The 25,141-nt window shown below is 41.4% G+C and overlaps 1 protein-coding gene and 1 pseudogene across 3 annotated transcripts in view; one reads left to right on the top strand and one right to left on the bottom strand.

Annotated features, from left to right (window-relative positions):
• The window catches only part of LOC103566449 (olfactory receptor 1M1), a 46,312-nt gene extending 33,048 nt beyond the window's left edge, over positions 1-13,264 (bottom strand). For 2 of the 3 annotated variants that reach the window (XM_070626688.1, XM_070626687.1), the window contains exons 1-2: positions 11,334-13,264; positions 1,008-2,180 (exon numbers count right to left, since the gene is read on the bottom strand). In XM_070626688.1, coding sequence (XP_070482789.1) covers positions 12,317-13,264 — 948 coding nt within the window. In that variant the 3' untranslated portion in view covers positions 1,008-2,180; positions 11,334-12,316. Of the gene's footprint in view, positions 1-1,007; positions 2,181-3,641; positions 3,944-11,333 lie in introns of those variants that run through there. The other variant, XM_008542869.2, reaches the window with a different exon arrangement.
• On the top strand, positions 1,307-2,196 carry LOC139084248 (small ribosomal subunit protein uS2 pseudogene; annotated as a pseudogene).
• Positions 13,265-25,141: the final 11,877 nt, after the last annotated feature.

The following is a 25,141-nucleotide window of genomic DNA, read 5'->3' as shown; positions in this document are numbered from 1 at the left end:
GGGTGCCCATAGGAGAACTTAGTGTACGACACTCACTCTGGAGAGCTGCTCTGGCCAAAGCATAGTTGCACCCAGGGCAGTGGACCAGGAAGTGAAACCCAGAAGGCCTGGGTTTCAATCTTGCTGTGTGACCTTTGGCAAGTCACTTAACCCCTCTGAGCCTCAGTTTCCTTTCTGCAAGGTGGAGATAATTCCTACTACCACAGAAGTCAAGAGTTCGATGAGATAAGGCACCCTACTTAGCCTAGAACAATAGTTCTCAACGCTGTGTGTGAGTGTGTGATTTTTGACAATTTCTGGAAACATTTGGCAGTGTCTAGAGGGGATATTTGGCAATGTTTGGAGACATTTCTCGTTGTCACAACTGGAGGAGAGAGTATTGCTGGCATCTCATGTGTGGAGGCCAGGCCTGGGATTCAGCATTCTCTCCAAGGCACAGGATGGCCCATGACACAGAATTATCTGGCCCCAAATGTCAGTAGTGCCGAGGGTGGGAAACGCTGCTCTCATAGTAATTAACTACTCAATGCATATTATTATTACTATTATTAATGAATAAAAGCATTTATCCTGGTGTGTGGCACATTTTATACGCTTCTGACAAGCTAACTTCTGTCTTTCCAGAACATACCGTTCTTCACAAAACAGACCAGAAATATCTAACCCAGCACTGTCCAATGGGAATGCAATCTGAAATAGATATGCAATTTTACATTTTCTAGTAGCCACACTTTGAAAAGTAAGAAAAAAGAAACAAGTAAAATTAATTTTAATAATGTGTGTTATTCAACTCAATATATCGCAAAACATCATCACTTCAAAATATAAACATCATAAATTATTAACGTGATATTTTCTGCTCTTTTTTTACACTAAATTCTTTAAAATCCAGTGTGTGTTTTACTTGTATAGCACATCTCAATTCAGATGCTGCATTTTCATCAGTTACTCTATCTGCATTTAAATATCATGAAATTTGCAGTTAAAAAAAGCAGATTCATACTCACATTGTTTCCAAGTGCACTAAAGGGTTTTCCAATCGCGGAATCCAATCTCAGTTTTCAAATTTAAGTGAAACATCAACAAAATTACAAATTGACTTCTGCAGGCCTGGCAGCCGCATTTCAGGGGCTCATAGCCACAGGTAAGTACCAGCTGTGCTGGACAGCAGAGCTCTGATCCATTCGGTGGGAGATTTTGGAGGCAGCCAATAAGAAGATAGGGTAACCTTTCCATGCTGCCCAGGGAAGAGTCCACACCGCGTTGTTCTGGGTTCTTGTCGTAACTTAAAAGGGCAACTTTCACAATGTCCGGAGCGCTTAATGTCCTGCAAATGAAGGAGGGGAGGTCATCTAATTCCTTGCAACAGGAACCCACTCAGGTGGCACCAACCTTGCCTTCCAGATGGACCAGTACATCTACCAAAGGAAAAGCCATTTTGTCGCCATCATAAATTTGAGGAGAACCTGGGAGAAGCTTCTGCTGGCAGCTTGTGCCATTGTTGCCACTGAAAACCCGGCTGCTGTCAGTGTCACATCTTCCAGGAAGACTGGCCAGCGAGCTGTGCTGAAGTTTGCTGCTGCCACTGGAGCCACTTCACTCCTGGACCCTTCACTAACCAGATCCAGGCAGCCTTCCGGGAGTCAAGACTTCCGGTGGTTACACATCGCAGGGCTGACACCAGCCTGTCACATGTTAACCTGCCTGCCATTGCTCTGTGTGACACGGAATCTTCTCTGTGCTCTGTGGACATTGCCATCCCACGCAACAATAAGGGAGCTCATTCTGTGGGTCTGATGTGGTGGATGCTAACCAGAGAAGTTCTGTGCACGCGGGTATCAGCTCCCATGAACACGCATGGGAGGTCATGCCTGATCTCTGCTTCTACAGAGATCCTGAAGAGGTTGGAAAGGAAGAGCAGGCTGCTGTTGAAAAGGCCGTGACCGTGGAGAAGTTCCAGGGTGAGTGGGGTGCTCCACCTCCTGAGGTCACCGCTACTCAACCTGAGATCACAGACTGGTCTGAAGGTCTGAAGGTGCCCTCTGTGCCTACTCAGCTGTCCCTTCAGATGGCTGGAGTGTGCAGCCTGCCACTGAAGACCGGTCTGCAGTTCCCACCGCTCAGGCCCCCGAATGGGCAGGACAACCACTGGATGGTCCTAAGCTCTTCTTCCACAAACTCTGTAAATGGAAATAAGCTTGATGGAAAATAAACAGTTTCTTCAAAGAAAGAAACATAGGGTAGATATTGATGAACCAGGAGAAAAAACTTTCAGGGTGCATTGATGAATAAGAATTTAGAAATAAAAATTTAAAAAAAGAAAAGAGAACAAAAAAAGAAAGAGAACTGCATGTTTGATAAGATCCCATTGAAAACACAAAATAAACACCTCCCGCTGTCCTTTATTCATACGTGTGTGTGCAGAAAATATTCAGGAAGATGCACAAGTGTTGTGGCTACCCTAGTATGGAAAGAAATTAAGGGAGGGCTTTCATATACTTCTAAACACGCTTCAATATTATCTGGATTCTTTTCGACAAGCATGCGCTACTTCGGTAAATTAATTCATCCATTCAACAGATATTTATCGAATGCCTATTATGAGCGAGGTCACTGGTGTGCTGGGGACGGCTCATCCCAGCTTGAAAGAGCTGATGAACGAATTGTCAGGAGTTTTATGGCGAGTTTTTAGACATAAGCATCATTAAAAATTAATTTATATTAACTTACAAATAAATATATTATATTAAGAACAAAGGTAATAATTAAATACTCAAAACTCATCATTTCCTAATTACATAACTGTATTTGCATAGGATCTTGATTTAAATCTATTGTGTCTTTGTGTGAGAATTCCACGCTCCACGTTCTTCCCATTTCACGTTCAGTGACATCAACTGGTGGCTTGAAATCAGCCAGTGATGGAAATATTTACACCCCTGGAATCGGCAAACACTACAAATCAGGATCCTCTCCCCCACCCCAAGAGCTGGCTGTTAAACACTTACCAGCACCCTCTGGCTAAGTACCACTGTGGGGGCTGGTGATACAGGAGGAAACAAGACACGCAAGATCCTCATTCTTGTGGCGTTTACATTTTGAGGAGGATGAAACAAACCCACAGCCATACTGCTGTAGCTCAGCACCAGCAACGGTTCTTTACACTTTTTAAACTAAGTAATTAAAGTAATTATTGATTATTCTAATTTTTATTATTTTTATGTATTAATCAGTCTAAGCTAATTAATTAATAAATGTCTAAGTCATCTGCCTTGTGGATCTTGTTGGTGTTTTTACCAACTTCTGAGACAGTGCAATTGCAATTTCTGGTCTCTGCAGCTCCCTCTGTCTGGAATGCTCTTTCCACTAACCCTCCCTCCCCTCTTCACCTGGACGACCTTCCAGAAAGCCTTCTCTGTCTGGCTCGCCTCCCACATCCAGGCTGGGCTGAGAGCCCTACTGTGTAGGCCCCTGCCACGGGCATAGCTCCGTCGAAGCTCCGTGCTTGTTCATCCCTGGCACGTTCTCTGGGACCTCATAGGTGCTCCATAAAGGAATGAACAAGGCCGATGACGGAGAAGGCAGATACTAGCACCCACACCAGACTCTGTGTTTGCTCAGGCCTAGGCAGACGTCACCAATCAAGCTTGCTGATTTTATTCCCACACGAGGAGAAAATTCATTCCCCACATGGTGTTTGCTGGAGGCTTCAGGCCTCCAAAGGCCTTTGACCAAGGGGCTCCCAGAACAGCTGCCCCTACCACTGAGTCAGGCAGAGGCCTCCCTCTGCCCCAATAACCCTCTCTTTGTCCCCAAAACCCACAAACCACCCTCTTTGTTGCCCCCAAGGCTCAGAAGCCTGGTGTCCTCAACTTCCTGCTTCCAGACAGTTAAAGCAGCACCTTCTGGATTTCTCTGATCTCCGTGGTCATCAGCCTTGAGGCTGTGGAGGGAAAAAACACAGATTCTCAGAATCGCCCTCTGTTCCCACTTACCATCCAGTCCTGACACCGAACTTGTGCATCTTCCTCCCGACCCGAAAATGGGACATAAGCAGCTCCATGTACCCCCAGAAAACTAACAGATCAATAATAATAATGATAATTGAGTACCTACTGTTTGCCAATTGCTGCCCTAAACCCTCCACATGCCTTATCACGTTTCATCATCCAATAATTGTATGACAATCATTACTATTGTATCTATTTCACAGAGAGAAAATGAGGCCTAGAGGAGGTAAGGACTTTGCCCGGGGCGACCCAGCTAGCAAGTGGTAGATCCAGGATTTCAGTCTAGGCAGCCTAACGTCAGAGTCTGTGCTCTGAACCACTGAATTTGTGGGAGTGTCCATGAATGTGCATTTCTCCTCTCATATTCAGTAGGGTCTGGGACCCCCCAAGAGGGTATGAGCAGCTGCTTTCAGATCTAAAGCATGAAGATTTGCAACCACCAGGACTATTCAAGAGATACTATAAGCTCCCATTCTCAGTGACTCTCTCCTTTCCCACACAGCCCAGGCAGCCCATGTGTACTGAATGACACCTCTCCAACATGCCACAGCTGATGGGACCAAGGGGAGCACTCAGCCTTAGCTGGACTGATCCAATTCTTTCTCTTGTACTTGAAGACACAGACTAAGGAGCCGGCCCCATGGCCATGGTTGGGTTCATGCGCTCTACTTCAATGGCCCAGGATTTGCTGGTTCAGACCCTGGGCAGGGACCAACACACCACTCATCAAGCCACACTGTGACGGCATCCCACATAGAAGAACTAGAATGACATACAACTACGTCCTGGGGCTTTGGGGAGAAAAAAAAAAAGAGGAAGATTGGCAACAGATGTTAGCTCAGGGCCAGGCTTCCTCACTAAAAAGACTACTGCCCTATTAAAAAAAAAAAAAGACATAGACTAAGGGAGACGGATCACAATGGGCCCTGGAGCAGAAAGGTCATAGCCGGCTTCAGGGCAGGTACCATGGCAAGCCAAAGATACAGACAGAAAAATCAATAGCCTTGCACAGAAAGCTGCTCTGCGGGAAAAATCCAGAAAGTGTAGAAGATCATAGACCAGAAACCCCAAAGTCTCAGAAAGGGATGAAAAAAAAAAAAAAAAAACCACTGCCCGACGACTGCCCAGATTCCGACACTTGGGGTAGCGGAAATTCTCCAGTATCTTGCCAATAAAACTCTTTTAAGTTAAAAAAAAAAAACAAAAAGATTTCTCAAGAGTACCTTCCTCATCCTTCTCTCTCAAATTCTTGGGATGGGGAGGCACAGGTTATTGCTAATCAGCTCAGCTGGTGCTGTCTGTCCACACTGTGTCCTGGGGACCCCCTCTCTATTCTAAAGGAAAAAGCTTCTTCCCTTCCCCTCGCCTTGCTTTGGGTACTTCCTGGAGGATCTCCTTACATTCATGGAAACCTGCCTCTTTCCTGATAATTCAAACTTACTCCTAAACTCTTTGGGGAAGACTCGGCCCTCCCCCTGACCCCAAGGAGCTGAGAGGGAAATCCACGGTGAAACTGACTGTTATCTGGCTTTTGTGGGCACTGGGGACAAATAAATGAACAGAACAGACGGTGCAGTCCCTCCCTCAAGGATGTCAGGCCTAGCAGGGAAATCTGATAGCAGTCAGCAAATCCTTATGTGGTTGTTAATGACACCTGAGGCCTGCATTCCACTGGGAGGGGGAGCATGGCATTGTCACCAAAGCAGGCAGTTTCACCTCAGGCCCCAGCTGCTGGAGGGGACTTTGAGGAGGAGGAGATTCCAGCTCCCCACAGGGAGTTCCTGGCCACAGCAGCACCAGCTGCATTTTCTAAAACACCAGTTCCTCCTCTTTCACTGGTGACACTGTCCACACCTCCAGGATCTGACTCCAGGGGAACACCTCCACCCTGTCACTCACACTCTCGCTGCTGATCACTCACGCCTCCCCCGCTTTCATTGTTCTGCAACCCTCCGGTCTTCTCTACCCTCCCACGCTTCACGCGTCACTTGGCTGTGCCAAGGTCTTGGTCATCTCTGGGAACTGCTCCAAATGTCTTACCATGATAGGAAAATTGGTCATAATTTAGCTGTTAATATGGTACAGTCTCTGTTCTCAGAGTGATTTCTTTTTTTTTTAAAAAAAACTTTATTTTTTTCCTTTTTCTCCCCAAAGCCCCCTGGTACATAATTGTATATTCTTAGTTGTGGGTCCTTCTAGTTGTGGCATGTGGGATGCCGCCTCAGCATGGCTGGATGAGGGTTGCCATGTCTGCACCCAGGATTCGAATAGCCGAAACACTGGGCCACCTGCAGTGGAGCGTGCGAACTTAACCACTCGGCCACGGGGCCAGCCCCTCAAGAGTGATTTTTTGAACATGCCAGCCTGCTCTCACCTCAGGGCCTTTGCACTGGCTTTCCCCTGTGCCTGTCCCTATGGCTCCCTACTTCACCACTTTAAGGTCTTTAATTAAATGCCGCTTTCTCAGCGAGGGCTCCCCTGACCACTTAATTTAAATCTACAATCCTATGTACAGCATGGTGATTATAGTTAATAGTATTGTATTACATATTTGAAAGTTGCCAAGAGAGTAGATCTTAAAAGATGCTATCACAAGAAAAAAAATTTCATAACCATGTATGGGGACATATGTTAATTAGACTTATTGTGGTGATCGTTTCACAATATATACAAATATTGAATCATTTTGTACATGTGAAACTAATACAATGTTATAAGTCAATTATACCTCAATAAAAACAATAATAAAAAATACTACAAGCCTGTCTGTACAGAAACTTGTACATGAATGTTTATAATGGCTGGCATTGCTCATAACAGCCAAAAACTGGAAACAACCCAAATATCCATCAACAGATGAATAAAATATGGTATCTTTGCACATATATCCAATACGTAAGGGAATATTATTCAGCCATATAAAGGAATGGAGTATTGATATACGCTCCAACATAGATGAACCTTGAAAACATTATGCTAAGTAAAAGGAGCCCATCACAAAAGCCACATACTGTATGTTAAATTTAGGCAAATTGCCCAGAATCAGCAAATCTATAGAGACAGAAACTAGATCGGTGGTTGCCTACAGCTGAGGGGTGGGGAGAAGTGGTGAAATGGAGCATGAACTGCCACTGAGTATGGGATTTCTTTTTTCGGGTAGTGAAAATGTTTTAAAGTTGTGATGATGGTTGCACTACTCTGTGAACATATTAAAAACCATTGAATTGTCCACTTGAAATGGCTGAATGTATGGTATATAAATGACATCTCAATAAAGCTGTTAAAAAGAAAACTACAATACAACGGAATACTAGTCAGCCATAAAAAGGACAAAATCGTCCCGTTTGAAACAACATGGATGGACCTTGAGGGTAAGATGTCAAGCAAAATAAGCCAGACAGAGAAAGACGAACGCTGCATGATTTCACTCACATGTGGAAGATAAAGAAACACGTGGATAAAGAGCACAGATTAGAGATTACCAGAGGGGGAAGGGGTTGGGGAGTAAGGGAAAGGGGAAAAGGGGCACATATGTATGGTGATGGATAAATATTAGATTACTGGTGGTAGGCACAAGACAGTCTATACAGAAACTGATAAACAATAATGTACTCTTGAAATTGCACAGTTATGAACCATTATATTAAGACCTCAATAAAATAATTGGGAAAAGCAAAAGAACCAGAACAGAAGGTATTGCACCAAAAAAAAAAGAAGAAAACTACAGCCTACCCCTCCACCCTCATCCCTACTTTGTGCCTCAGAAAATGTGGTCTTACATCTTCCTTAGTTTACTTATTGATTATATTCATGGGTTCTGAATAGAATGTTAGCTCTGGGAAGACGAGGATTCTTTTGTCTGTCGGTTCACCAGTTCATCCATTGTATTTCCAGGCCTAAGACTTGTCAGGAACATCATAGGAATGAGTGTCTGCAAAGGGAATGTTAAGTGCCTCAAACATCCAATTACTCTGTCAATACTGTCTCTCCTCCTTCACCTTGGCCGTATCCTCCAAATTCTGCCTTGCTCCCCCCTTCTTGGATGACCATCTTGTCACAAGGTCACCTCTGGACTTGAGGCTCTATTAACATTTGTTGTTTTAACACTTAGTAATTTCTTTTTTTTTTTAATAGATTTTTATTTTTCCCTTTTTCTCCCCAAAGCCCCCCGGTACATAGTTGTATATTCTTCGTTGTGGGTCCTTCTAGTTGTGGCATGTGGGATGCTGCTTCAGCGTGGTTTGATGAGCAGTGCCATGTCTGCGCCCAGGATTCAAACCAACGAAACACTGGGCCGCCTGCAGGGGAGCATGCGAACTTAACCACTCGGCCACGCCACGGGGCCAGCCCCCCTGCTGTTGTTTTATATTTAATCATGACTGCGGTACCTTCCTCTCTCCTCCCCCACCGCCTCTCTCTCTCTCTCCTTGCCTCAGAAAGAACAAAGGCCTCATGGATCTTCCCATTTTGGACCCCAGACAGCCCCAGTCCTGGGTGGGGTGGGAGGAAGGACAAAGTTTCAGTGAGTCCCGGGGATGGGATGGAGGGGAAATTTGCAACACTTAAAAGGCCACTTTCCTAACGTGCTCCAACTTGGGAAGCCCTTGGGTTTGGGGAGCCTTTGGGAAGTTGTGGGTTTGGGGCTCCCCTGTGGTGATGGGGCTGAGGCCAGGAGGGGTGAGGAAAGGAGATTAGCAGAAAGTCTGTGCCTGGTACAGAGAGGCTCTCTGCAAACTTTTTTTACTCAAAGGACTGGAGGGGGCATGAGACTTCAGCAGCTACGTGTTTCTGCTGCCCCCATGTGTCTCAATTTGGAACTGTATGAATCCAGAGTCTGGTCCTTTTGTACGTGTCCAGACCAGCGCAACATCCAGCTTTGAGAACGCTCTCACCCTCCCATGGCACCGTGCTCAATCCTCCCTGAAAAGATGGCAGCTAGGAAGATGTCGGTATGCCAAGCATCTTCTAAGATGGCGAGGATCCCAAAGATCGCTGCCTCCTGGTATTTAGTGCTTGTGTAATCCCCTCCCCTAGACTGTGGGCTGAACATATGACTTGTTTCCAGCAGGTGGAATACAGCAAAAGTGATGGCATGTTACTTCTGATATTAGGTTATAAAGACCATGACTTCCATCTTGTTTGTACCCTCCTCCTTCTCATCTTCCCTCATCTCTTCTCTCCTGTCTTCCCTCTTTCCTTCCCTACTTGCTTCTCTGTCTGTCTCTCTCTCTGTGTCTCTCTCTCTTTGTCTCTTTCTCTCTGGGTGTACATCTCTCTCTGTCTGTCTCTCTCTCTCTCTCTTTCTCTCTCTCTGTGTCTCTCTCTCTTTGTCTCTTTCTCTCTGGGTGTACATCTCTCTCTGTCTGTCTCTCTCTCTCTCTCTTTCTCTCTCTCTGTCACTCCATGTCTGTGTGTCTCTCTATGTCTCTCTTTCTTTCTCTGTCTTTCTTTCTCCCTCTTTCTGTCTGTCTTTCTCTCTCTGTCTCTCTGTCTGTCTGTCTCTGTCTTTCCCACTCTGTGCCTCTCTGTCTATTTCTCTCTCAGTGTCTCTTTCTCAAACCCCGCCACATGCTCCATGGAGGGACCCATATGTCCAGGAACGAACGTCTTCCATTAGAGAAGAACTGAGATCTGCTCAGTGTTAGAAAGAGATCCCCTAGCCCAAGTCAAGACGTGGGACAACCACAGTCTGTGCTGACGTCTTGTTTGCAGCCTTATGAAGGACCCGTAGCCAAGTCACCAGCTAAACCACCCCGTTTCCTGATCTACAGAAACTGTGAGATAATAACTTTCGGTGGTTTTAAACCAAGCTGTATAATGGGTTTATAACATTTGCAGGATTTTTGTTCTAGATTGAGGAGGGAAGAAATATAAATATTAAAAAATCAAAGAAAACATGAACAACTCCTCAAAACTTATTTAAAGACCGACTTGTTCCTGACTTTACATCAGAGACGATTGCCTTCAGCAATCTCTAGATTAAAATACCCCCGTCTGTCTCTGTCACATTCCCTCCATTATACCTTTAAAGTCCTTCTCACAATTGGTAATTATCTGTCCCATTGATTATTTCTTTATTTGTGATCGTTTGCCCTGCTCGACTGGGAATTTTTCTTTGTTTTCCGTTGTTTCATTTTATTTTTAAAATTAGTATCAGTGAAATTAGCTCTTTTTTTCTGGCGTATGTTGGAATTTTATCACATTATAGATTTGAGGGATCTGGGGAGGTGGAGCGCCATCTAAATTTTTTGGCACCTTCGAAGACATCGCTCTGATATTACAGTAAAGAACAGCTCCTCTCCCCCAAAGAACTCTCTTGCTCTAAACCTTTGTAGTCACAAGGAAAGGCTTTTTTTTTCTCTCTTGCTTACTGCTCTATTGCAGTGCTTAGAATAATAGCTGGTAAAGCATAGATACTTGGTAAGTATTTGTTGAATAAATGAATGAATGAATGAAATATATATCGATGCCAAGAAATGTTGGAAGTTGATACTGTAAGGGCTACCAGGACAAATCTGTCCTGGGGTTGTTGCCTTAACTTCTTAACACAAAACAAGATAGAGATAATTTGCTGACAGAATCTTAAGAGGTTTTTATTGGTGCATGGCTTTTTTCATTGCATAGGGGAGGGAAGGAGCTAAATAATTGCTTCAGCTCAAGCAGCATACAGACAGAAAAGTTTCCACAAAATTCTATGAGCCCCCAAGTTCTAATAATTTCCCATCTCTGGCAATTCCAACTGTCTCCCAACCAGCATTGTAACTACCTGCATGCACATGGCAGGAGAATGGAGGGAACTTACGAGGAGAGAGAGCTGTCATTCAGCTCTTCCTCAATTTTTGGTTATTCTAAAAAAGCCCTGACCAGAACCATGGGTTCCCCTTGGCCAACTCCTACATTTTAAATTCTAGGTTTTATTCACCAGAGTATCCTCCTGAAAGCATCTTTCCAACCTCCAACAGGGCCAGGTCTGGAGGTCTGTTTGTTCACCTGAGAAAGTCTAATTTAATTCTCTTGGAAGGAAAGTAACATAAGCAAATTAGATGTATGGTTATTCAAAGTCATTCTACTTAAGATGATGTCAGCTCCTTAGCACCATTTGAAATTCGTAGTCCCATCCAAAGTCACTCTTCAGTCTATTTTAGTTGTAAATCTCCATATGAGTATTAAGATTACTCCACAATAGACATAAATGCAATTTATTGCCTTCATAGGGGCTTTAGAAGGACTAAATGGAACAAGTAAGCGTATTGTGGTGTGTGGCACAAGATAAACTCACAATGGATAGCTCTTATTTCTATTATAGGCAGTGTTACTACTTACATGCTTTCTGCAGGCATATATGGAGATTGAGACATGTCCCAGATTCCTTCTGGTCCAGAAGTTCATGATTCAATTGATTAATATTTTCCTCTTTGGCTATGAAGATATATGTCTTTGGTAGTGGTTCTTGACTTCCTTCCTGCGTGGTCTGAATCTCTTTCTCCCTGTGACTTCTACAACTCTTCCCTAGGACACTCCATCTCACCTCCCCAGAAGACAGGGTAGGAGTGAGGGTAGGGGGTATGCATTTCTTCCACATGCTCCCTGACTTTGGTCCCTAGAAATCAAATTAACTGGCTGGTTCTCAAGAGCAAGGCCAAACTCTTGGGTTGGTCCTAAAGCTCTTTTTGACCTGACAGTCCCCAAGTCACTCACCATAACTGGATTTTTCACTTTACAAATGCATCCTTCTCTCTCTTTCTCTTCTTTACCACGTTTTCACATACCATTTTCTTTGTCTGAGACACTCTTGCTTCTCATATTTGTCTCAACGACACCATTTTATCCTTTGGGATAAGATCCTCCCCTCCAGGCTTGGTCGCGTGTTCCTGCTGTATCCCATCCTTCCTCTCATGTTCATATTCCCTTCTGTTATAATTACATGTGCAACTTCTTCTCCCACACCCAACTTTAGGGATCTCCCAACCTATAGGTATTGCATCTCTCCTGCACACCACACTATGGCCAGCACCTACATCAAGCTCAGAATAAGTACTCAATAAATATTTGCTGAGTACTAAATAGATTCTGAACAAGGGTAAATCCAATATGGTAAGACTAGACTTATCTTTCTTGGAGGACAGCATGAGACATACCCACAAGGACCCTTAGTTGAGAAAATAGTAGCAGGAACATCTTGAACTTCCTTTTTAAACTTCTGCAATTCAACTTTCAACAGGGTTAGTGCCCCAAACCATGCAATTCCATACTTTTGCCAAAGACCTTAGATGTTGAGACTTCCTGGAATCCAGGTGACCTGGTGGTCAGGAAGATGAGGTGATTTTTCTGTTGACGAGCTTCCTCAGGGCCCCTTTGAGGTCTTTGTTCCTCAGGCTGTAGATAAAAGGGTTCAGCATGGGGGTGACTGCAGTGTACATTACAGCAGAGGCTTTCTCTTTCAAAGCTGTGCTGACAGATGAAGGACACAGATAAACCCCAATGGTGGTCCCATAGAAAAGGGAGACCACAGAGAGGTGAGAGCTGCAGGTGGAAAAGGCTTTCTTCCTGCCACCTGCAGAGGGGACCTTTATGATGGCCATGATGATGCGAGCATAGGAGGCCAAGATGCAGATGAAAGGTGTGGCTATCACCATCCCTGCCACGATGAGCACAAAGATCTTGTTCACAGAGGTGTCAGTACAAGAAAGCTTGAGAAGGGGAGTGAGGTCACAGAAGTAGTGAGGTAACTCATTGCCGCCACAGAAAACCAGACGGGCCATCAGAAGGATGTGGGTGAGGGAAACGAAGCAGGAAAACACCCACAGGCCACCAGCCAGCAGGCCACAGAGGCGTGGGCTCATGATGGTGGTATAGTGTAAAGGGTGACAAATAGCCACATACCTGTCATAAGCCATCACAGCTATTAAGACACTGTCCATGATGCCAAAGAAATGGAAAAAGTACATTTGGGTCAGGCAGCAGGGATAAGAGATTGACTTGTTGTTGATTTGGATGTTTACCAGCATCTTGGGGACGGTGTTGGTGGCCAGGCAGAAATCAACCAAGGAGAGATTGGCCAGGAAAAAGTACATGGGGGTGTGGAGGTGGAAGTCTGAGCTGATGGCCAGGATGATCAAGAGGTTGCCCACGACTGTGACCACATACATACAGAGGAACAGAGCAAAGAGGACAGTCTCCTGTTCTGGATCTTCTGAAAGCCCCAGGAGGATAAATTCGTGTGTGCTGGTTTGGTTCCTTGGTTCCATGGGCATGATTCCTCTGGAAGTGTTGAAAGGGGGAAGTTACATGAACACTATGAAGATAGCTAGCTAGTTAGCTAGATAGTTTCCCATCTAGGCTAATTATAACACCAGCTTATAAATGTGTTGTATCTTGAACTATTTTTTTTTTTTAAGATTTTTTAATTTTTTTTCCTTTTTCTCCCCAAAGCCCCCCAGTACATAGTTGTATATTCTTCGTTGTGGGTCCTTCTAGTTGTGGCATGTGGGACGCTGCCTCAGCGTGGTTTGATGAGCAGTGCCATGTCCGCGCCCAGGATTCGAACCAACGAAACACTGGGCCGCCTGCAGCGGAGCGCGCGAACTTAACCACTCGGCCACGGGGCCAGCCCCGTATCTTGAACTATTAATGAAGTGTTTACAGCAATTTGTATGTCAAGGCTTGGTTTCAGGACCCTTCCCTGAATCTTTCCATTTCAGACAAAGATTGAGAGAGCATGCATGCTGAAAAAAACTATTAAAAGATTTACTTCAGGATAAAACAAATTGAATTCAAAAAGAAACTATCCAAGAAGCAATGGTCAGCCAAGAAATTTGTTTTTATGTCAAAAATATAAACAAAATGTTGAGTTTAAAAATATGTAATAATAATAAAGAGAGTGTGCACATAAATAAGATTGATTAGAATACTAGGCAACAGGTATATTTACTACAAGAAGGGGAATTAAAATGAAACCATTGTAAAGTTCTTGTATTGAGTTGCAAGAGAATAGAAATATTGAGTATTTTGGGCTTTATACACAACTGAAGTTTAGGTGTAACCACTAAAATAATGAGCATAGAATATATAACTTCTAAATTAGAGCACAGACACAACAGAAATAAAGAGATTTTGATGAAACCTCTTTAGGTCAGGAAAAGAGATATAAAGAAGCAAAAAAAAAAAAAATTCATAAAATGTGTATAATCACAACAAATCTCCAAATGGCTTAAACTAGTCATTAAAACAGAGACTCTCAGGTTGGACAAAGAAACAAAATCCTATTACCTCATGTGTACAAGAGATACACCTAAACTATAATGACATAGAAGGATTGAAGAAAAAAGAATAAAGATATGCTAAGAAATACTAACCAAAGGAAGATGGATAACTTATTAATATCAGAGAAAATATGCTTAAGGCAAAAGGCATTAAAAGGGATAAAGAAAGTTTTTACATAATAACAAAGGGAACAATTCACCAGAGAGGGGGAGAAAAGCTACTATTATGCATTTAACAACATTAGCTTACAATACATAAAGAAAAAAATGAACAGAACTATAAGGAAAAATGATAAAGCCACATCACATTAGGATATTTTATCATATCTTTTTTAGTAATTGATAGGCCAGGGAGGCAAAATTTTGGTAAGAGTATAGAAGTTTTGATAACACAATTAACAAGCTTGATTTAAGCTCTACACTAAATTATTAGAGAAGCCACATTCTTTTCAGGGACCTATGGAATATCTGCAAAAGTTAAGCCACAAAGCATAATACCAAAGAATACATATCAAACAAAGCATGTTCTCAGATCATAATGTAATCAAATTAGAAATCAATAGTAAAAAGATAATCATCTCTTCCTATATGCTTAAAAATATTTAAAGCATGCTTAAAAATAATGTATGCATGAAAGAAGCCATTATCATTGCAATCAGGAAATATTTATAATTTTTAAAAAACCTACCTATCAAAGGAGATGCAGCTAAAGCAGTATTTAGAAGTAAATTCTTATTCTCAAATGTGTAATTTAGAAAAGAAAGCTTGAAACATAAAACTATTGAAAGTCCTAAGAGAAGACTTAACTAATTGAACAGGTTCTATGGTCATGCCTGCTCAGCTCATAATCTTGTTTCCCTGTAATGGTCATTTACTTGGTGATTTCAATAAGATGCAGAAGAGTTTTCTACTATCTTCCCTGCAAAGAGCACCAAGTTTGACAATCACCCATAGGTGAGAGTACCTTTGTTGGAGTCCAGGTCCAGTGGAGAAGTTCCAGCATACAACCGAAGCAAAAAAAGAAGAATCTGAGATTGGACCCTTTGAAAATGGTAAGAGGAATGGTTTCACTTTAGTTATGTCACCCCTCCCCAAAGACAGCACAGCTCAGTGCCAAGAAAGACACTCTCAACCTTGATTTCTCCCGCTGGAAAGTGAGAGTGTGTAAGTGAATGTTTGGCTACCCCAGCTGTGTGGAATGCTGCCAAAGAGACTCACTTCTTTCTCACCCAATCCAGAATACCAAGGTGAGCTGCTGCGTGCCTGAGGGCAGGGAGAGGCTGGGAGTACATCAGGCATGCTCAGAATCCATCAAAGGGTCACAAATCCTACCAACTGCTTCACAGATTCCATCAGGAAGCCTGTCCACACTCCCCTGGGGATCCTCCTAACTGTCCCACAGGCACTTGCATGCCTCACCCATATGTATCACCATGCCACGACCAGCTCCCTGTGCATGCCCCCAAGGACAGTGAGTGTGAGCATTTGCAGATAGCTAGTGAGCAAATGTAGGAAGCCAGCCCAACTCCGAGGGCTTGAGAGAAAGCACACAAACTTGAGGATTGCAGGGCACCACCCTAGGGAAAGCAAACAGGAGGCTCAGTGCCTGGCCTGGCTTTGCAGGATCAAGAGAAGGCATACAATCTTAAGAACTCTCACAAGAGGGAACAAGAAATGTGGAGCAGGTGTATCCATTGAAAAGGTCTCTGAATGCCTGAGAATCCCTAGGAGGGCTGACAGAAGTGTTTCTCTCCCAAAGTCAGTCAGGAAAGACTGGAGGAGGTGACTCCTTCTTCAAATGTGAAAACGTTAATGCATGACTTCAGGGAACGTGAAAAATCAAGGAAATATAACATTATTAAAGGGAGGCAATAATTTTTCAGTAATTGACCAAAAAGAAATGCAGATCTACACTCTGCCTGTTAAGGAATTCAAAATAGTTGTTTTAAGGAAGCCCAATGAGCTACAAGAAGACACAGAAAGACAATTCAATGAAATCAGGAAAAAAAATACATGCACATGATCTTATATATAGAAATCCTCAAAAACTCCGCAAAAAAAAACTGTTAAAACTAGTAAGTGTCTCAATAAAGGTGCAGAATATGAAATCAACACACAAACATGAATTGCATTTCTGTACACTAACAATGAACCATCTGAAAAAGAAATTTAAAAAATCTCATTTACAATAGCATCAAAAACAATGAAATTCTTAAGAATTGATTTAACCAAGGAGGTGAAAGAGCTGCATACTGCAAACTATAAAACATTGATGAAAGAAAGTGAAGAACACGCAAATAAATGGAAAGACATCCTGTGCTCACCAATTGAAATAATTAATGTCGTGAAAATGTGCATACTACTCAAAGTGATCTAAATATTCAATTCAGTCCCTATCAAAATTCCAATGGCATTTTTCATGGAAATAGAAGATACAACCCTAAAATTTGCATGAAACTACAAAAGACCCCCAAAAGCCAAAGCTGTGTTGGGAAAGAACAGACCTGGAGGCGTCACATTTCCTGATTTCAATTCTATTCCAAAATTTTAGTAATCAAAACAGTGTGGTACTGGCATAAAAACAGACACATAGACCAAAGGAACGCAACAGATATCCCAGAAATAGATCATGCATATACATCAACTGATCTTTTACAAAGATGCCCAGAACACACAGTGGGGAAAGGATGGTCTCTTCAGTAAATCGTTTTGGAGAGACTGGATATTTCAATTCACATGCAAAAGAATGAAAGTGTGGGGCTGGCTCCGTGGTATAGTGGTTAAGTTTGCATGCTCCGCTTCAGTGGCCCGGGGTTCACAGGTTTGGATCCAGGGTGTGGACCCAGCACCTCTTGTCAAGCCACTCCGTGGTGTCATCTCACATGAAATAGAGGAAGACTGGGACAGATGTTAGCTCAGTAACAATCTTCCCCAAGCAAAAAGAGGAAGATTGGCAACAGATGTTAGCTTGGTGACAATCTTCCTCACAAAGAAGAAAGAAAAGAATGAAAGTGGATTGCTGTCTTACACCACTCATAAAAAATAACTAAAAATGGATTAAAGACTTAGATGTAAGATTTGAACCCATAAAGTTCCTAGAAGAAAACATAGAGAAAAAACTCTGTGACATTGGATTTAGCAATGATTTTTTTGGATATGATACCCAAAGTACAGTGAAGAAAAGCAAAAATCTACAAGGGGGACTACGGCAAACTAAAAAGCTTCTGCAAAGCTAAGGAAACAACCAAAAAATGGAAAGGCAACCTACAGAATGGGAGAAAATATCTGCAAATTACATACCTGATAAGGAGGTAATATCCAAAGTATATATGGAGCTTATACAACTCAATAGCAAAAATTAAAAAATAGACTAAGGATCTGAATAGGCATTTTTCTAAAGAAGACATACAAATGGCCAATAGGTTCATGAAAAGGCACTCAACATTACTAATCATCAGGGAAATGCAAATAAAAATCACAGTGAGATTTTTACACCTTTAGGATGACTTTTATCAAAAAGACAAGACATAGCAAGTGTTGGTGATGATATGGAGAAAAGAATTATTTATCCTCTTTGTAGGAATGTAAAGTGGTATGGTCACTGTGGAAAACAGTATGAGGTTTCTGACAAAATTAAAATATAACTATCTTATGATACCATAATTCCTCTTCTAGGTATATATCTGGAGGAAACAAAATCAGAGTGTGAAATGGATATCTGCTCCCCCATGCTCATTGACGCATTATTTACAATAGCCAGGATCTGGAAACAGCCTGTGTTCATCACTGGGGAATGGATAGAGAAGCTGTGGGATGTACTTAATGGAATATTATGCAGCCATGAAAAAATAAGGAAATCTTGTCATTTGAGACAACATGGATGAACCCAGAAGACATTATACTAAGTGAAATATGCCAGACAGAGAAAGACAAATTTTATATGACCTCATTCATATGTGGAATTAAAAAAAAAAGTCAAGCTCATAGAAATGGAGTATAGAATGGTGTTTACCAAGGGCTAGAGGAAATGGGGCGATGCTGGTTAAAGGGTACGAGCTTTCATTTATAAGTTGGATAAGATTTTGGTATCTAATGTACAGCATGGTGACTGCGGTTAATAGTACTGTGTTGTACACTTCAAATTTGCTCAGAGAGTAAATCTTAAGCATTCTCACTTTGGTTCTCTCTTTCTTAGCAATTTTTATCTCATGATCCTTTGGAAATTCTGCTAAAACTACAGCCAGTCCCCTGAAAAATATACATTTTGGTGTTACTTTGCAAACCATTTCAGAGTGTTCATGAAATGCCCTAAACTCCAAGGTTACTTTTAAAAACTTTCTTTGTAGACATCTCTTGATTTTCAAAGTTGATTCTCAGACTTACAACTCCAAGCTCCTAACACTCAGACCTGAATTTCTGCCTGCAAACTCACTATTTCCACCTGGATAATTTGCATGAATACCGTGTGGAATGATGGAAAGCACACAGATAATCAGATTCAGATAGAACAGGATTCAAATCCTGGCTCCATTACGTTGTGACTATTAACCTCTTTAAACTTCATTTTCTTTATCTTTATACTTGGGAGAAATAATACCCACCTCTGGGTTTTCTTAGAAGATGAAGTGAGTTAGCATATGGAAAGTGGGTCAGCTTCATAGTACCATCTCAGCCAACATTTGGCAGCATCACCTCAGATTTTAAGGAAGGTCTGTGAAAAGAGAAACACCGGGGTGTGATTCGTGGGTTCACCATTTACTAGCTAGGTGATCTTGAGTAAGTTACCTAATAACTAAAATCTCACTTCCTTGGTTAAAAGGGCATGATGATAATGGTGTATAATGGATAGGGTTATTTTGAGGATTAAATGAGATATTTATGTAAGATTGTCTATGCAGTGTCTGACACAGAGTAATACAACTGTAACAAGCAGTTATTTTTCTTTCTCTTTCTTCCTGGGGTGGAAAATAAAGTCTAGGGCCAGCCCCAGTGACCTACTAGTTAAGTTTGGCACGCTCTGCTTTGTTGGCCTGGGTTCAGTTCCTGGGCACGGACCCACACCACTCATCTGTCTGTGGCCATGCTTTGGTGGCAGCTCACACACAAAAAGAGAAAGATCAGAAGCAGATATTAGCTCAGGGTGAATCTTACTCAGCAAAAATAAAATACAATAAAATACAATAAAAATAAATACAAAAATAAAAAATAAAGTCTATTTTCTTCTGGAGCCCCTATTTCCATGAATGAAATCACCATCCCTCCAGACACTTAATTGAAAATTTGACTCTTCTTCCCTCATTTCTTCCATTGCCAAAGCCAGTCCATCAATGAGTTGCTACATCTTCCATAAGTGGAACAGCGCATTTTTATACTCATTTTCCATCTATTTCTTCCCACCACCCTAAATCAAGGTTCTCATTACTTCTGGGTTGTCAAGTACTAGTCCTTACTTAATCCTCATGTATCCATCCTCCTTCCTCCAAACCATCCTGAAGTCACTGCCAGATAAATCTTCCTGAAGTATAGCTCTGACCACATCATTTTATTCACTTATTTATTCGTACACTTGCTTACTCCATAAACAAATATTAATGGCTGTGATATACCAGGATTTGGACTGAGTGGTGAGGATAAAAATATGGAAAGACACAGACACTGTCCTCCAGACATTTGAGAGCAAGGATTGTGTCTTTGTTTATTTTTGTGGCAGCATCTTATCCAGGGTATAGAAGACATAAACACAATTGTTCAATACATGTGTGAATAAATAATGATTCTCTTTTTTATTGAGTGTCTCCTGTAGTGTCAGAGACTGTTCTAAGTTCTTTGCCAATTTGCTGCTCCCAACAATCCAATGAGGTTGGTTCTGTTTCACATAAAAGGAAATGGAGACACAAGGAGATGAGATAAAATCAGATGAGGTTTCACAGATAGTAAGGGACAGAAGTAAGTCAAACAGTATGAATCTAGAGCCTGTCCTCTTAATCTTTATAATTTCAAGAATTATGAGTGAATTAATGAATTCACGGTTGAGTAACAGAAACAGACTCAAGAGGCATTTAGTAAATTATGGGGAAATTATAAGAGTTCTTGGGAAATGTAGCTGACTCAGGTGGTGATTTTTGGTATCTATACAACAACCTTTACAAATCACTATTGTCCACTGAAGAAAGTCCAAATGTCTACCTTCACTTTAAGAAACTCCCTATTCTACCACAAATCTACACTTCTTGCTTTATTTACTACTACACTGCTAAAATTATGTTTTGTACCAACTTGTGGGGGCAATCTGCCGATACCTCTCACAACCCACACTTCCGTGTCATTTCCTGTCTCCATGCTTCTTCACATTTCATATTACTTAACAAATTCCTAATCTGTGCCAAGTGATATAATAGACACCTTACATATATGACATATATCCTAGGAACACACCATGAGGTGGAGGTTATAATTCTCATTTTACAGATAAGATGATTGAGGCTCAAAGAAGAGAAAGGATGCGTAGATCGCACAGCTATTAAATGGTGAGCTTGGTTCCAAATGCATGTCTGCCTGAGTCCAAAGCTCAGAGCTTTTCCACTGAGACACGCTGCTCTTTTGTATGCCCTCCTCACGGAACTCTTTGGCCCCCTTACCATTGTCCACCCAATTTCACCTCTATGGAGCCCCCTTGTCAAAGGTGGTTTCTTACTCTGTGTCCCAACATCAAATTAGAGGTTTACATCACTCTGTGGCCATGACATTTTAGCTCATAGTATCATAATTCGACTAAAATATTCAGGCTTTTTTTAATCCTGAGAGGGACTAGTGAGTATCCTATTGATTAAATTACTAACTGAAGCAATTAGCTTGTCTCACATTCTCCTGTCCTGCACACTTAAGCTGTCACTCGCTTACTCTGTCACTCCTCATCCTCCCACAGCTTTGGGGAAAAGTTTAAGTCTCACAAACTGGGAGACTCGTGTGCTCCCTTAGTCATCTTGATGAGGCTTTATTCAAGAAAGCACAACTCCTATCCCATGTGGAACCCTAGAACTTGGTGTCCAGAGTCATTTAGCCTGGAAAGATCAGGAGTCTCCAAGGGCTTCAAAACACAATGACAGAAATAACTCAAATTATGCCTACAGAAATTTGGTGGGAACATCTTTGTTCTTTGAGATACTCAAATGAGCTTGGAAAACCAGGTCCAGATACTAAGAACTGTGCTATAAATTGTGGGTGTTGGAAAGAGATTGGTGTAGTCACATTTGGACTAGGTTGAATTAGGTAGCTATGTGTGGTTACTGGATTCTGGGCTTGGAACTGGGTGCTGAATTGAGCCAGGTAGAATATCACAGTTCTCTGAAGATACAGTGGCTATCTTCTCTCCTTTTCCACCCCCTGCATTCTCTCCAATCTCTCTCTATCTCTCTCTTTCTTCTCTCCTTCTCTCCATCCTTCCTTCTCTCCCTGTCGTCAAAGTCCACTTACTGGGCTATCTCTCCTCTTCTTGACATCAACACTGAGGCATGAGTCAAGTTTAAGGCTCAGTTCTCTCCCTGGTGATGGACAATAAAGCTGCTGGCTGTGCTTCCAAGAAAGGACCAGAATGATGAAGTTAGATCTTGGAGACTGAAAGATACCTTGCAGGGGCACAGGCAGGATCCTCCTGGCCCAAAGAAGAAAATCTGGAGTAGGGGATAAATTATAGGAACAGAGGGAATATTTACAAATTCTGGGCCAATGGGAAGTCAATTCCCAATGGTCCTTGTTAGACAAATTGTCCAATCTTGCTTCTGTTCCCAGAATAGTTCAGTTTCCTATGGGGGCTGGGACATGGCAGTAAGAAGCATGTATTGGCTATTTTAGGTCATCAGGAGGCAAGTAGGAGCAAGTTCTATGTTTCTCAACTTGCTCTGTACTCTCTCCTCAGGGAACAAACTCTCATAGTCTCCTAAATTCTGTCTATCCAAGGTCCAGGGCTTCTCATGGAGGACGTTTCCATTCTTTGAAGCCAGTATTCCTCATCACTTTAAGAGCAAAGAAACATCTCCCTACATTTACACTAAGAAACAAATCTTCTTCGACCCCACTTACCCTCAGGAGGGCAACTCTCTGTAAAGACATACTGGCTTCCTTCCATTTCTGCTAATGGAGCAAGTAGAATCTAACCTGATGGGTATACGCAAAGAGAGAGGCTGGCTGAATGGATCTGCAGGCAGATGCGTGCTCTGATTATTTGTACCAAGGTGGCATCAGTGAGAGTCTCTACCTTTACATTTTTAGGAATTCAGTTTTATGAGGTGACAGCCAGATTATCAGGTCATGGATCCATTCAGTAAACACTCTGGAACTGATTGATACATTCAGTACTAGTTTTTAAAAATCTTTGTTATGGAACTACTCAAACATAGACCAAAGTAGAGAAGATAGCGCTAGGCTGAGTCATGTGAAATTGACAATATTCTACCATTTTTGACCAACAAAATGGGCAATTTTTTCACATGCCTCAGCTTGATGTAATGAAACCCCATGTATTCATCACGCATTTTCAACGATTATCATTTCAGTCTTGTTTCGTCTATATTCTACATACTTTGACCTCTTCACTAGGATTACTTCAGAGCAAATTCCACATATATAATTTCAGTATGGCTCTAACAAAAGAAAACCTCTTTTTAAAATCATAAACACAATACCATTATTTTACTTTAAAATATTAGTAATAATTAAATATCAGTAAATATCCAGTTATTATTCAACTTACCCCAATTGTCTCATAATTTTTTTAATCATTTTCTCACAATAGAATCTAAATATTGTCTATGTATTCCAATCGGTTCATAGCCGCCTAGAGTCCTTTTTAATCTATAGGATTCTTTTTTCCCTCTTGGAGTTTGTTGAATAAACGATTTCATTAATTGCATTTGTATGCTATTGTTTCAAATATGCCTCTTGGAAATTGTAATTATAAACTGGCATTTAGGTCTAGATACTTGATCAGGCTCAGGGTTGATTTTAGGAAGGAAGGCTATTCCATGGGTGGTGGTGTCGATTTTCCTCAGGAGACATGTATTTTCTTTCCCCGCCCCAAGCTTTATTGAGGTATAATTGACAAATAAAATTATAATATATTTAAAGTGTACAAAGTAAAGATTTGATATACATACACATTGTGAAAGGATACTCACAATCAAGTTAATTAACATCTCCATCACCTCACATATTTATCCGTTTTTTTTGGTGAGGACTCAAATCCTACTCTTCTAGCAAATTTCAGTTGTACACTACAGTATCTTCCACTATAGTTAGCATGTTTTACATTAGGTCCTCAGACCTTATTCACCGTATAACAAAGTTTTTACCCTTTTACCAACCTTTCCCCATTTCCCCCACCCTCTAACCCCTGGCAACCACCATTCTACTCTCTGTTTCTATGAGTTCAATTTTTTTTAAGATTCCGCATATAAATGATACTACACAGTATTTGTCTTTCTCCATCTGGCTCATTTCACTTAGCATAATGCCCTCCCTTTTCATACATGTTGTCAGAAATGGCAGGATTTCCTTCTTTTTTAAGGATATTTCATGGGAAATATACACACCACATTTTCTTTATCCCTTCTTCTGTTGACAGACAGTTAATTTGTGTCCACACCTTGACTGTTGTGAATAATGCTGCAATGGACAGGCGAGTGAATATATTTCCTTTGGATATATACTCAGAAGTGGGATTGCTGGATTATTTGGTAGTTCCATTTTTTATTTCTTGAGCTTTCGTACTGCTTTCTACAGTGGTTGTACCAGCTTATAGTCCCATCAACACTGTAATGCTGAAAGAAGCACATATTTTCTGTTGTCTCTTTTTTTGTGATATTTGCAGCCATTAAAGTTCATTGGCTAGATACATTATTTCATGAAGGTATTCTATTAGGCTTTCACTTAATTGTCGAACTGCTTCTATAAAAATAAACTTCCACTCATTAAGTTTCTGGTTAGTCTAAGTACTATTTGTAGAGGAAAGTCAGCAAAAATGCTTGAATCTTTATAATTTTTCCATGTATACCTTGTTTTTCAAAATACTGATTTGGTTCCCTAGCATCCTCCAGAGGTGATAACGAGTGTGGTTTTTGCAACCACTATTTTGAATTTCTGTAGTTTTAATACTTTTTTTTTAAGCAGGAAAAATTTACTCCCTCATGGTTTTGAAGACCAAAATCAAGCTTTTGGTACTGTGGTTCCCTCTGGGTTCTCTGAGACACAATCTACTGTCTGCTCCTCTTCTAGCTTCTGGTGGCAGCAGGAAACCCTTGGCATTCCTTGGCTTGGGGCTGTATAAATCCAGTATCTGTGTCCATCTCCACATGACCTTCTTCTCTGTGTCTGTGTGCTTCAAATCTACCTCTCCTTCCTTACATAAGGATACCAGTCATTGGATTTATCACCCGCCTTAATCCAGGATGATCTTATCTTAAGATCCTTACTTCCATTTTACCTGCAAAACCTCTTAATCTCCATAAGGTCACATTCTGAGGTTCTGGGTTCCATGGATTTTGGAGATAAATCCACCTTAGAAATTGCCTCTAAAATATGGTTTAGCTTTATCTGTTCTTTTCTCTTCTGATGTTGTTGCTGCTGCTGTTAGATATGGCTGTTAAGTCAACTTTCAAAATAGTCTTTGTTATTTTTCTGTAACATACTTTAAAAATTTTTAAAAAGGATTCGTTCTTCTTTTTACCAAAGCAATAAATGTTAATTGAAGAAAATTTGTAAAATACAGAAAAGCATGAAAGAGAGTAAAACCACTTGTATTCTCAGTGCTCAGAGGAAAGGATTCTTTTTCAAAATCACTTTAACCATTTTTAATGATACAGTTCAGTGGCATTA

The sequence above is a fragment of the Equus przewalskii genome, chromosome 6 (assembly GCF_037783145.1).
Source record: "Equus przewalskii isolate Varuska chromosome 6, EquPr2, whole genome shotgun sequence".
NCBI lineage: Eukaryota > Metazoa > Chordata > Mammalia > Perissodactyla > Equidae > Equus > Equus przewalskii.
This window is presented reverse-complemented; position numbering and strand designations above follow the sequence as displayed.